Raw genomic sequence first — 14,902 nt, forward strand, 5'->3', positions numbered from 1 at the left:
AAAGCTCTTTGTATTTCTTTTGGATTTTTTCAACCTTTGTTGTCGCCAAAAATTGGTCCAAAACAATGAATCTTCATTTATAACGAGACTAATTATAAATGTAACAATGCCGAATGAATTAGTTGAAAAGAAATCGTCCAATTATTTCGACGAGGAGAATAAAATGTTTTTGTTCGGCGGACAATAAAAGAAACTCGAATAATTTGCCCGTAAACCTTGTATCTACAACCGGCTGAAAGTCATTTTAGATCAGACTCGATGAAAACAACGGGATTAACACGTCCATTACAAATTCCCCGCAGAAATGATAATAATAATTTCATACTGTTCGCAACCAGGAAACTCGAGCATTGATTGTAACAATAAACGTCTTTAAACGGAAGCTTGTTTACCAGAATATAATCAGCAATATTCCAAGGACAAGTCTATAAATTCCTTAGGACAAAAATTCTTATCAAAAAGACGAGAGAAACATCTTTATTAAATTAAGATGAAATAATAAGAGGGGTGGCTCGGTTCGCGTCAGGCTCACCCTGGCTCCTACTTACAAGTTATTCCAACGACCAAGGATCCCATGCGCGCCGTGTCGACGATCCGGTTCGTTGGATGACCAAAAGGTATCACGTTACTCGGCAAGATCGGCCCGATGCCCGTCCCTGAATCACAGTTTGCCGCGTGAAAATCGTACTAAAAGTGTCGCAAGGACGTGGAACGGTCGGTTCGCTTTTCGTTTTAAAGCAGCAGCAGCCGCGCCGCGTACGTCCCGCGTTGCCCGCGTGCACGGCCTTCGACGTGATTTCTGGTGGAAAAGATCGAAGCATCGGCCACGGTAACCGTGTCTATACATAATGCTGACATAATATCTATACGCGGCCGGCCACGGTGGACCACGGTAAAAAATAAAATTCCATGGACCGTAGGACCTTGGCGGACAAAGAAGCTCGTGGAGCCGATTCGCATGGATCACCGCCACCGCGGGCCAGATGATCGAAGATAATATCCGCTGGGTGACGTCAAAGAGACAGATTCGGTTATCTTGTCTAAAAGTCGCGATCTTCCGAAATGTTCTTTTTTTTATATATTTCTTGAAATTGCTTGGATGTAACTATCGATTCGTATACGCGTGGATCACATTGTTCCAGGTTATGATCGCCGGATCTCTACTCGCACTTAGCCGTTTATCGCGATAACACGGGATCGTTACTTATCAGAGATCTGGATATAATCTATACGTGGTGTAAACAGAGGATCAATGGAAACGGTTGGGAAGTGTTATCGGGATTTCTTGCACGACTTTTCGATGCCTGGTAACCTGATAATCGAGCCACGTTTGTGAATGATCTTTTAATGCTTTGAGTGCCGCGTTAACGTAACAGTTTGTAGAAAAAAAGAATTGTTCAAGGCAAAATGAATTTGACGAGCTGAAACACCCTCGAACTCGATAATAAATCCTCGCTTCCGTTCGCGGAAGGGGTCGAATTACAGCAAGGCTAGCGCCGTTAGAATAGATCGTGTCTAATGTCTTTCTAAGAAGGAAGATGGACTTGGCGCAGATCGAGCTGACGCGTGTCCATCCTTTGACTCACGTTTCCTCGAACGACGGTAGAATCTCAACGATCTAGTAGTACAAGAAGATTTGCCAGTATCTTTCGTCTCCTTCATTTCAAAGGGGTGAAGGATATATAAATCTTTACCTAACTATCTCAATGTTTGAAACAAAGATGAAATTCATGGTAATACCGATTTTACGAAATTCCTCCCGCCGTTTAACGAATTCGCAAAAATATCGATTCTCGAAAGGTCAACTTGACACACGCGTTTCGATCGCGTTTCGGCCGCGGATTCTGACTCATCTGTGTGAACTTTCGTCGAATCACTGATAGCGAAACAACTCCTCCAACTCGTTACTCGCTCGTACCACTCGCGATATCGCGTTCGAGGACACCGGTATTTAACGTCGGCGCGTGTCGAACATCAAAATACCTGAAACAATCGATTTTCACGTTCGATTAGCCATTATTTTTCAAATATTCCTTTGAATTATTCTTTATCGTCTGATACCCTATTTCAGTTTCAATTATCTGTTTCAATAACGAGTAGTATAATGACAATTATAACCGGCCCGACCACGCATGATCGTTTCCACTGTGTCAACACCCTTCGAGCCCAAACTTGAACGTCTCAACTCGACAAATTTCATTCAGCCGTGATCGTTGCATAAAATTGTTCATAAGGAATATAGAGGTGGAGTAGATGAAACGTTAGGCCTGCTCGGTGAAAACAAACCGCAACAAGCGCATTATTATTCGCGAATATAAAAGGAAGGCTGACGCACGAGCCGAGCGGCATGGCAGTCGCGCTAATCGCTGGTAGTCCGACGCGACCGCAGCCTCGGCGTCGTCCGATAACGAGGAAAGATTATGCCCAAGGACAAGGCCGCGATGACTCTGACAGAACGAACATTCGCCACGGGACATCGCGACGAATCCACGAAACAACTTCGAGATACACGCGTTCCACGCTCTTGCTCTCCGCTTCGACGTTACACGCGCGGTACCCACGTCCGCTGTCCTTGCGGCGTCGCCAACTGTTGTCAACAAGAACACAGTGTCAACGACGATGTATCGGGACGAGGTTTATCGTACATCTTGGTTCTGCGCGATTCCAGAACCGGCGTAAGATTGATTTCCCCTGTTTGCACTCTTTATTGCAAGACGTATCTCGTTGCATTTTGTTTTATTGATGGGCATTAGGAGTTAAATTTGTCAGAGACACGCGTAGTAAGGTGAACAAGATTGTTGATACGTCTTATCGTTGGTATATCAACGGAAAATCAGTATATAGAAAAGAGAAAATTTGGATAAGTCGTAATCGAATGAAAAATTAGAATAGGTTTTTCATTTTTCAATTTATGTTATCGTTTGAAAATCTTCGAAGTTTATTTAAATTGATATCGACATTCTTGTTTACCATTAATCAGACCAACATGCCATTCGCATTTGTTACGAAATTGAACGAGGAAATCTTGGTAGCTCGGCATTGATCACGAAACGACGCATCGGAATGACATTGAAGTCGATATAATTTTCCTTTAATTCCTCGTGACCGTGCTTGTTTTCAATTTTGCATCCATCTGGTTTCGTCACGATAACGCTGTTTTAGCAATACTTTATATCGAGGTTACCAACGAGAACCGTTCGATCCTTCATTCATTCAATAATTCAAACGATTAGTTCCTATTGTCAATTTTTCCACCTTTGTTGGTCGCGATATGGAATCGAAGATTCCTCTATCGATTCTTTAATCGGTACTAAAATTCAGCTGTTCGATTAACTTCGATCGCCACGTAATCCAGCGAATTATCTGCGAAAACAAGAATACAACACGTGGCATCGAAATTCCTCGGTATTGCACGATATTGCACCATTTCGATACCGAAATTAACCCTTTTGACCCGTCGAATTATTCAAAATTTATCTTCCTTCAACTATTAATCTGTAGAAGGTGCTACAGTATCATTCGACATAAAATTATTTTCATTTTTAATACCTAAATATAAGCGACACATGGCTAACGTTGCCTCGATATTTGAACTTTGACCCGCAATTTAGGCAGGGATCGATGATGACAAATCGATACGCAGTATATCCGTGATGCGTGCTATTTACGTGTGATAAAACGCGCTAAACAGGCGACGTACCTCTGACGTAAACGTATTTACTGACCCTGTTACTCTGTATGTGTCGAATGGAAAAGAAAAGAAAATAAAAGTGAAAATGGCACGCGGATCGCGATCGAAGAGTAATGAGAATCTTAGCGTGTCTGTCGATTAGTATGTAAATTTCATGTAGCGAGGGGAAGAGAAAAAAAAGAAATGAAAAATAGTAGGAGAAAGAGAAAAAACGTGGAAGATCTTTGTAACTACGTTCAAGGTTTCCGTTTCGTTTTGATTAATGAACGAGACGCGTTAGAAGGTTGCAACTACGATGCCGCGGTTCCGAAGAGCACGCGATTAACGCGTCTGACTAATCGACACTTTTCTGCGAATTTCAAGATGTTTTCAAGGAGAATCATGCATATCATTTTTTTCGTTGCTCGGAAGAACAGAGGACATTCTGCAACGAAATTCTACGGACTACCGGTTCGAGCGATTTCCATGGACAGGCTATCCTCGAGACTTTTTAATCATCGGACGTAAATCAAGCAGCTTAGCCGTCGCCGATCGAATGAGTCATGGTTCTGCATTCGTTTCAGCGGTTAAGTAGAGGTGATCCTGAGAGGGTTGACCCACGAAAAAAAAAAAAAAACGCCGGAAGTGAGCCACGTAACCTGTTGGAGCACGCCAAGGCCTCCGAAGTGTCGAGCCCTAACAGGCGCCAATTATCGGCCGCCGACGATCACGCTTTTACCAGCTTTCTCTCTTTAATCAACGTTCGATCGATGCTCGAACACTTCACCCTATCGTGTCTCCTATCTGTCCTTCCTAAAAGTATCAATTCCCCCTATCAGGTTAGTCGGAAGTTTTAAGCGCTGCGTAATAAAACCGTTTATCGCCAGCTTTCTGCCTGATTTTTATCGCTCACGAATCGATCGCACGGTCGTTTTCATTTTATTTCTTCGTGCTTCTGTTCTTTGGTGGCAAGGATCGAGGACCGAGAAGTGGTTCCTTGACGTTGAAAATGATGTTATGATATTAATGATATTAATTTTCATCGTCGATCCACGAAACAGACGCGTTATCTCGGTCGAACGCGTTTCCAATGTTTCGAAGGAGAGGATCGATCTAATCGCGTGGAATGGATCTTTCGCGAGGGTCGTCGAGGGCGATGTACACGCGCGGCCGAAAATTCAATTTCGTCAGTTCGTCATCGTTTTTAGCGGCCATGAAAAGGACGTTCTCGTTCGGTTCTCCGTTTGTCTTTACGATCGTGACGACGATACATGGGAAAGAGGAAGAACGATGGAACGATAGGAGGGGGCAGAGACTCCGACCTTGCGTGATTCCAACGATCCGACTAATAATAATACCAAATCGTTTCGCAAATACCACAACACGCGCCATCGGATTTCCATCGCTTCTTCGTCTCCTTCCGTTCCTCTTCCGCTCGATCGCTTCTGCGTCTTCCATTTCGGATAGATTCGCCCGCCATTTTCTACCCTTTTCCCTTTCCCTTCCTAACACTCCACGGACATTTTATCGAAAGATAATTCCGCACGTTGCTTTCGCGACGCCACGCACGTGCCATTTCGTCGTACATTTCGCTGTCCAAGGACATGATAGCGATTTTGCTTCCTAGAACACGAGGGGTATAGCTGATAACAGGCGGAGCCTCGTTTCGAGATGACGACTTTGTCCCGTTTCGAGGTGGACGGTTTTATCGGTTCCCTTCGCGGAACGTACGTTCCAGTCTGCGATTGAAACCGACCCCACGTTTGCTAATGACAGCCATTATCGGGCAGTCAATTCTATTATTATTACCGTAATCGTGAACGTTCTCTGGAAAGATTTTACTCCGAAGTTCGTGTTACGCGTTAGACAATTCAATCGTTCTCCGATACTTCGTACGTGTTCCTGAAAAGTATCTACCTAATTGTGGTAAGTAATAAAAAAAAAAAAAGATTTCTTGTAGGTGGAACGTCCGAAGTTATTCGAGTGCAACGGCATCGAGAGCAGTTACGTAATCGAACGGATACGGATTCTTCGCGACGTTTCCGGAACAGCAACGGTTCCGTTAGGATGCAACGAACTGCAGCGAGTAACTGTAAAGGACTCCTAACCTGTTGCAGCGGCCACCGCGTTGCGTCATGTTTGTAAATAATGATTATTAATAACGTTTCTCTGGAAACTGTTGATCACTTCACCGGAGGATCTATGAAAATTCAGATACCACACGATGTGACCTCTTACAAGGAAACGATTCCGTGGTAAAGAAGAAAAAATAATCACCTTCATTGTATGCGGAAATAATGAATATTATTAAGATCAGTGTACTGTAAAATAAAATGTAGAATTTATGAAATAAAAGTATCACGAAATAAAACTTGTGTCGTATCAATTTAAAGCTTAAGGTTTGAAGAATGTTATTAATATTTTTCATGCAAAATGAAATATATCATTGATATAAATAATATAAATAAACTACAATTCCAGCTAGAAATGTTTGTTAATCGTTTGTATAAAATCATCAAATTGCACGGCTATCGGGTAACCCTTGCGCGTCCAGGTGACCGGTTAACGGGACCAGGTGAAAAGGAAAAATCTCGTTCTTTCGCACCTCGTCAGGCTTTTGCCGGTGCAAGCGCACACTGCCGTCTACCATCGGGCGAATAATTTCTACGGGTCATTTGCATATTCATGAGGGCGAGATCGCGCGTAAACGCGTTTCCCACGTAAATCTCATTTCCTAATTGGCTCGCACCAGCTACTGCTATTCCTGATACTGTACAGGCCTGGTGGGTTATCTCGTAGAGGTGATAAAAACGGCCACCTGTAAATCCGTTCGCCATGAACTTCCTCCCGATAACCTCGATCCAATCTAAACGTTTATTCTCTGTTACTAATAAAACCTAACTTCCTGGACACGTGTTTCATTACGCCTCGTTTTTTTCATAGGAATGTCGAGTCATTTTACAAATTTTCTATTTTCCTCAGATAAATGTACCTTAGCGATTTCTGAAGTGATATCTGAATTTCCATCTTGGATCAAAATGACCCTGTGTCGTTCCTCGAGTATCCGGTGTCCGAAGGTTAATCGAATGTTCTTCTTATCCAACACTAACAGATAAATGTCCCCCTGTCACCGATTTCTCGCGGTATCTCTTTTGCGCGATGCCCATCCATCGTGGTGGCTTTTGCGTATAAAAAAAAAAAAAAAAAAAAAAAAAAGGATATCTTCGATACCCAGCGACCTTGAACTCCACATGGACGACCCGGTCAGCTTCGGCTCGGCCGCTGCAAAGCCGCTCTTATCCGCTTCGCATATAAATTACGTTATTTTTGCCAACGTTCCGCGTTTCAGCTGCCTGTAAGACGATTACGTGGTGGCTAGATAAAGAGAGAGAGAGAAACAGAGGAAAAGGAAAGAACAAACCAGGCGAACGTGAAAATAATTAATCGAATCACGTATGACGATGCTTCCACGTAAAACCGTGACCGGACGGTTTGGCCTTGAACCGTGGACATTCCATCAACCAGGCTTCCTTCCTTTTTTACTTCCACCATACTTTGGGTCTGCTGCGCAAGATTTTCCCTTCGATCCTCGTATGTACTTCGAAAGGGAATTTTCGCCAGCTGAAACAAAAAACGATATCACGGTTAGGTTAAATTCAATTATTCATTTCCATGCGTCATGTCTTCTCTTCGGTAGCGAAAGGGTTAACGATCCCAGGATGTTGTATCGCAAACAACGGATGTGTAAAGACACACGATATTCTTAATCACCTGTCGCGCGCGTTATCGTCTTAACGGGTGTCACAATTACCAAACTGTATCCTCGGTAACGTCGATACCAGCTTTTCAGTGTCCGATTTCCTGTTACCCCAGACTCGAAGAGCTTCCTTTTAACACAGGACGACACTCGACGCCCGTATAAACGCGACCATGCACCGATATTTTTAGCCTTCTATCGAATGCATCGATCCGATCCGTTTCCACACGGCGCGGCGACGCGATTTTCGTTTCCACGACGATTCGAAAACGATTCCGTGCCTCGGTGAAATATTTTCCATGGAAAATGCTGGCAATTCACGGGGAACAAAGGATGTTTGATTCGCATGGAAAAAGGAATGCTCGATATCGGATAGAAATTATTCGTGGAATCGTTTAAACGGCTCGAAGCATCGGTCAACAGAAAACGTACGATATTATATCGCGTATCAAGAATGCTCACGATAGTTGGAATTAATTTTTACGTATATCGATAACAATTCTATCGGACGGCGATATCAGTCGTTGCGCTGTTACATTGGTGGATCGTGAACCGATAAGATCGTTCGGTGAACGCAGGACAATGAACTCGATTTTCCAAGCGTTCTTCGTGAACTCGTTCGGTATTTTCAGGTTACGTGGTCCAAGTGATTCACACAGGATGAACGGTTCGCCTTCTAAACGAACGATATTTCGAGAGTGGGCGATGTGTTAATTGAAAAGGTACAGCTAAACGGAACGCGTACTCCGAAACGAGAACCGTGCTCTGTTCGTTTCTCTATGTCCGACTTCTTTCTCGAATTATTTTTAACCATTTTATCCGGATACTTGGTTAGAATAGGATAGACAAAGTTGGAATAGTTAACACTGGAACAGAGAAATCTTGGTCGATCGAGACCCAAACTTACCTAAACTGAAATGAAAGACTTTGATACATTAAAAAGAAAAATAATTTTTCAGAGGAATAATGAAGAAATGTAAAAACTGAAATTCGAAATTAAATTGAAATCGAGGCTCTCTCTGTGGTCCGCCGTCCGCGGAGTTAAGCAACCATAATCAACCACCCTCGAATTTGAAGAATCTTTAGTTTCTACTAAAATTCCATGTTAAATAGCTTGTTCCCACGATCGAGGGAGTTGAGATTACGCGTTAACGATCCATAACTATTCGAGCACGTGTCAGCGAGTGCAGAAGGCGGGCACGCGCGTCCAGAAGCTTCGACCGGCTAAGAAAGGATTGACCTCGATGCGAGCCTGAACCGAGTCGAGCCGAGTAATCACGGTCGTCTCCTTCGAGGAGGAACTTTTTCACTGGCGGGTGCACTCGCTGCGTTCCCGGGGGCAGTGTTAGCAGGCGTGCGAGGAGGCTGTGTCAACGTCCTGGCCACTATTCAGCGCAAGTGTGGCTCCGTTGGTCAGCTTTGGCGCGGGCGTCGCGACGAGAGTGGCCAGAGGTCGTTGCCACGGCGAGGCGCCCCGGAGCCTCTTCGTCGTGTCCCTTGCGTATTCTACTCTTCTCCGGATAACGCATTGTCTCCAAGTTCAACCCTTAACCTTAAAACTTGGAAACAACGAGATTTCCTCGATTATTTAATTATATTCCCGAGCAATTAAAAACTGCATCGAGAGGAGGAGACGAATTTCAAGGAAAATCTCCGTTTTAATTTCTCCGTTTCCACGTTTCGTTACTTTCTCACCTATTTTCGTTTCTCTGTCGTCGAGTTGAATGGTCGGTCGCGAGGCTGCTTAGAAAGTGGCGAAATGAAAACGCAGCGTCGCGGACGCGGCGAATAGAGGAAACGTTTAATTAATCCGTGAAAGGGTTTTTGAGGTGGAAAAAAAAAGCGAAGCGATACGGTGAACCGAGCTCGCGAGTCGACGACGAAGAAGCGAAAGGGGCTGAAGAGAGTCGAGACCGAGCATCGTCGTGGCCAACGACCTCTCTTAACTCTCTCGCCTTTTTCTCCAACCAGTTACGTGGTCGCAACATTTTTTCCTTGCTCACCGTTAATAAAGAGAACGTGAGAATTGCGTCATCGACGCGGTGTAACATCCACGCGAACATGCTTTTTACTTATTTCTTTACCGTCGAAATTCGTTCGAGAAACGAAAGGCAAATTAAAAGTAGCGAAAACCATCTCGACGTTCGAGCTCGCCGCTCGATAAGGAAAGGGTTAATTCTACGAATTAAGAACCATCGATATCTTCTTTTTCGAATGCAATTAAAAGAGATAGATGAAGTCTGAGCACGCGATGGATGGTTCTGCGGTGTCGTCGAAACGGCCGTTCGGAAGTAACGAGATACAAATAGAACCCCCTCGCGATTGCGGCACTATGGAGCGAGCAGAGGTGACTGCCCCCGTATTAGGTCACGTTTGCGCCCGCTCGAACGCTTCAACTCGCTCGCTGAGACGATTATGCCGCGTTCACAGCCACCGTTCAACCTTTGACCCATGGCCGATGATCGTTGATCCGTATTAACCGACCCCGAGGTTCGCTATCGATGATGCATCGATCGGGTTTAAACGATCCGCGATATCGATATCAGCATTTCTTCAAAATCATGCTACACGAAAGCAACGATATTTTTTACGGTGTACGGTGTGTACGGATCTGGTAGTTTTCAAAAATAGACCAACTCGTAGACAAATTGGAATACGGGTCGACCGTAAGTGGAACGCTCCGTGCGTGCGTGTTTAGTTAGAGATACACACTGGATACACTTGTGGTTTCAATTAACAGGTGAAAAAAAAACCGGCGATTCGTGGAAGTCGTTCGTGACACGATTTAGATATCACGTGATTTTTGCCAAGACCCATTTGCCGATTGAACCGCGACGAGCACTCGCAATTATACGGTCTGCCGTTCGAAAACGAGTTGGCAGTTCGTTCACCGTGCGTTCTATGGCCCTCTATTTTCCCCTCTTACGATCTGTCTCTCTTCCTCGTTGCTCTGGAGTACTTAACATACTGCTCTCGATACATTTTTAGGCGTGCTCTCAAAATGTATTTTACGATCAGCGGCTACTGAAACCCGCGTTAGATACACCCCCGACTCTTCGGCTGGTCTGAGTGCTTTTTCGAGTGCAGACCCGTGTGTTGCTCGTTCCGAGAATGATAGGTCATCGGCTCGCGATCGAAAGTGATAAATTCTTTTTAATTCAGCCTCGTCACTTTTCGGGTTGGTAGGCTTTGATCAGAGTCCAGCGTTTATCGTACAGTTTGGAAGACGTAATTGAGAGAAAGTAATGGTAGTTTCCTTGCTGAGTTACGTTTTAAGGATAAAGCGATGGTTGGGTCGATCGTAACTCAGATCTAGAAATAATTACTCAAATTTTTAATTGAGAAACTTTCAGGAGTTCCAAAAGTAATATCCGAAGAAACAGGGGCGAAATCTTAAAATATTGGACTGAAAGCGAATTTAAAATCGAGTAATTGCAATTAGCGGAAGGAGAAAGTGAGCCGCCCTACTTAATGTTTATAAAACGAATCGATTTTCGGGATCGTCGTCGATTTCTAAGCTGAAAATTATTCAGTCTGATGCTGCACGCGCGGAACTCGAAGAGTACTCCTTGCTTGGAATTCGCGATGCAGCGGTCGTTGCACCCGAGAACACTCTGGGCTCACTCTCTTTTTCTCTCTCCTCTCCTCTCTTCTTTGCACCGACATTATACCGCGAGGACCATTCTTTCGTCCAGCCGTCGCTCGCAATTTTATTTAAGCAAAAACGACCGCTTTCAATCCGTCTAATTGCACCACCCCCGCTCGACCGACAGAACGTAAATTCACGTTTACACGCTCGTTACCCTGCCTGTTTCGCGAAATGTTTCCCTTTTTTATTTCCCCCGCAAGAAACTAGAGAGAAACGTGTCCCTTGAAAAGTTGTCCTCCTTTGAGAATACGCGGTTTATTCGAGGAACGTCTTGACACATTTCTTTTTTTTTCTCAACACGCTTTCGTTCAAAGTATTTCAGCATTGCGTTTGATTTGTAAATGAGTATTTTAAAAGAAATTAATTATAGAAGAGACAAAAGCTCCCAAAGAGAATAGATTATAAAAAACGACAAGAGATCGACGTAGATGAAGTAGAGTTTCAGAAAAGGAGATTAAAATATCTTTATGAATATTGGTTTTCTAAAATTAGAAGAATCGCAGAAGCTTAATGTGCTCGTCAAAGTGTTGAAAGAAAATTTCGAGCAAGTTTTTCATTCAGCCTGGTATATCTATTTTATCCGTGAACATGCTGCTATACGAATAATTTCGTGTGTACCTGTGTATGAATGTGGCTGGTTGTAACACGCGCACGTAATCGCGTGGCGCGTGACGTTTCGTTGGCCGCGGATTCGAACGCGAGCGAAACCGTGTCGGTCGTTGAACCGCTCCGCTCGGCACTGCCGCGATGTAAACTATGCTTCGTACATATCCCTCGACACTTCACGGTGAGAGTTCTCTATGAATTTCATCGGCAACCAGCTCCAGCTTGATGTTTATGGAAAAAAAAAAAAAAATTGCGCGAATCTAGTTCATGCTGCACGATTCTGTTCCTCTTCGTTTTATTTTTTTATCCGACAGGAAGCAACCTCTTTGCGTGCAAATCGGAAAATATTTCTGAGCTTTCCTGCGATTTCACAGCACGAGAAATTATTTACCTGTCGCTTTTCTGATTAGAATTTGAAATCGTTTTTAGAACGCTTATCAATTATTTACCATCCTGGAATAGAATCGCGGCAATCAATTAGTCACAAACGACTCTTTTCACGAGCAGGAATATTCCATACTCCAATTAGAAGTTGCAGTCGTTTTCTGGATAGCTGTCGATTTATTCTCTTCCGTTGCTATCCCGAAATACCACGGAATTCTAAATCACCGATCGACTTCTCTATTAGCGGAGGAAATGAATATTTTATCAGGAGAAAAATCGTCCGTCTCGTATCCATCGTTAGTTTGAAAATTGAAACGAAGTTAACTGGAGCTAAGAAAAATCTGCGCAACTGTTTTCGTTTATTTCGAAGGGAGAAAAGAAGAGATTCTAAATCGCTAGTCAACTTTCTTGTTAACCGAAAAAACGAATGGTTTATCGTCGGAAAATTGGCTGTTTCGAGCGCGTCGTTCTGTCAGCTTGAATAATGGAAGCTCTGGGGTGGATTCGTGTGACCCGTGGCTCGAAACGGAGCACGAAAGCGAACCAAAGTTCTCTTTCCTTCTCTCTCGATGACGAAAATATACCAGTTAAGGAGCACGGTCAACGACCCTGCGGGCTTCTTCCTAATGCCACACCACGTAACGCCACGATGTTTCCGGGAACCGAGACCGATTAATTAGGCGACGGACTAACCCATAAATTAGGCCACCTTATTCCATAAATCGAATTATGATTTGCCATGAAATCGCTATATTAACACCTACAATAATTGATCGCAATCGATGACTTTGCGATTTTCAAATGATTCTCTTATGCATTTGTTCTTAAAAAAAAAAAAATTATTAATGAAACTTTGTCACCGTATAGAATTCTTCAAGCTGAACACATCTGTACCCCATTTTGAGGGTAGATTGTTTGAAAGATATTAACAATTAAAGTTTAATTACAGTTAAGTGGAAATCGAAAGGTTCACAGTTCAAATCCCTTTCCTTTTTCATGGGGGAAATTTTGCATAAGACTCGTTTTAAGTTAAGGGTCTCGAATTCGATTTCAATGCAGATGACCCTCGAAAATCAGGCATTATACCGATGGTTATCGAGTTACGTTTCCTTCGTCAGCCCGTCAGCCCTTTTCTTGCCTTTTCCAGTTCGAGGTCATGGGTGCTGGTTGACCTTGAATATTCCACGTTCGAGCGACCGTTGCCGGTTGCCATTGTTCGATTTCCACGAAGACCTCCGTTCGAATGAAACGGACGACTTCTTTATTTTATCGTGCATACTTTCGCACTAATTTCATTGCTGATACCAAATAATTTAATTAATTTGTAAAAATTTCACATTTTTCCGGTCAAAAGGATCGAACTGTTCCGAGGTGCGTCATGGTAGTCGTTCTTAAACGAGGCCTGTTGTACGAGATATGCAAATGCTTCTTGGCCACTTTTGTGGCAGTTCGTAAGCAGGGTTCAATGTTCTCTTTTATTTATGCCCGTGAACGAAGAGTGACTAGCCGCGTGTCGAAGGTGAAGCATGTTGTTTCCTTCTTTGTGCTACCGAAACGGCAACGTCATCGTTCACAAAATTGTCGCATCGAATTACAGTTAACACCATTTTATATTTTTGGATTTAAAGAGAAGAAAAATATATATAAGATTCTTGGATAACGCCGCGGGTAGAGAAAATAGGATAGTAGGACACGTAAAGTAATTGTGTATTATACTCTGCCAATGTAAACTAGGCTCAACCTTTTAACTGTGACGCGCTCTAAAAAGAAACTGTTAGCAGTTTTTCGAGCGATATTCGCAAAATAATTATTGAGTCTCGTTAGTGATCAGAATGAAAATTTTTAAATGGCTGATTTTGAAACGCAGCGAGTCCGACACGGTTTCATCACATAAAAGTATCTGGAAACACCTCTCACGGTATATCAATTTAAAGCTTAAAGTTCAACGAAGATGACTATATAAATGCTTGATCGATATCCTTGATACAAAATGACTGGTCCTTCTTTGAAAGGAGGAATGTTTCATTGAAATTTTCTAAGTTCTCATTGCGTGTTTTATCGGCTTGGATGGCCGGCTATCGCAATAGTTATAAATACGTCGCAAGACGAACTGTTTGTTTAACATTTGTCGGAGCGGACAGCCGAGTCGGCTTACGATATCCGAGACGGGACACACCGATACATCGTCGGAAGGAGTAGCGGTAAACCGCGAAGGGCGAAATCGCTGTTTGCGGACGTTCACCCGGCGTTCTTGAACTTTCAGGGTCGCTTGAACTCGTCTCGAACCCAAGCTGGGTCTTATCGTTTGTACGAAACAACCGATAGAATTACGCCCCCGGCTCTTATCTGCGTTAGTCGCTAATTATCATCACGTTTTCAGTAGTGGCACGATGGAATCGTGAGTCAAGGTGGACTATAACCGATGCTTTCTATCTTCTACCTTCCTTTTCCTTTCTTTCATTCCAACAAACACAATAAATTCTTGCTTAAGAAATGTTTTCTTTATGTGCTCCTCGAAAAATTGCGACAACCGTCGAAAAACACCGTAGATAAAGTACAGACTTTTAATTTAAAAACACTAAAAGAAACATTGCCTGAACTTCGAGCTCTTTAAAGATACACTATATATCATTCGTAAATATTTTCGTACATCCCACCTATTCGCGTGTATCTTTTATCGTATACTATAAATTACAAAATTTACTTTCCAGATGTTCTTTTAATACGAAAGAAATTCAATGAAAAATTAAAGGAACAGCGTAAAAATGTAGAAAACAAAAATGTCCATCGTTCAAGAAGTAGTAAGGGTCAATATTTTAATAAACGGTCGCAGAGT

The 14,902-nt window shown here is 43.1% G+C and overlaps 1 protein-coding gene across 5 annotated transcripts in view; it reads right to left on the minus strand.

Annotated features, from left to right (window-relative positions):
- Positions 1 to 14,902, minus strand: part of LOC117601888 (uncharacterized) — an 86,165-nt gene that overhangs the window by 57,312 nt on the left and 13,951 nt on the right. For 2 of the 5 annotated variants that reach the window (XM_076691554.1, XM_076691555.1), the window contains one exon: positions 6,663 to 7,291. In XM_076691554.1, the coding sequence (XP_076547669.1) occupies positions 6,663 to 6,697 (35 nt within the window). In that variant the 5' untranslated portion in view covers positions 6,698 to 7,291. Of the gene's footprint in view, positions 1 to 548; positions 2,500 to 6,662; positions 7,292 to 14,902 lie in introns of those variants that run through there. The other 3 variants (XR_013063248.1, XR_013063249.1, XM_076691553.1) reach the window with 3 other exon arrangements.

Source organism: Osmia lignaria, chromosome 13, assembly GCF_051020975.1.
Source record: "Osmia lignaria lignaria isolate PbOS001 chromosome 13, iyOsmLign1, whole genome shotgun sequence".
In the NCBI taxonomy this organism is placed as follows: Eukaryota; Metazoa; Arthropoda; class Insecta; order Hymenoptera; family Megachilidae; genus Osmia; species Osmia lignaria.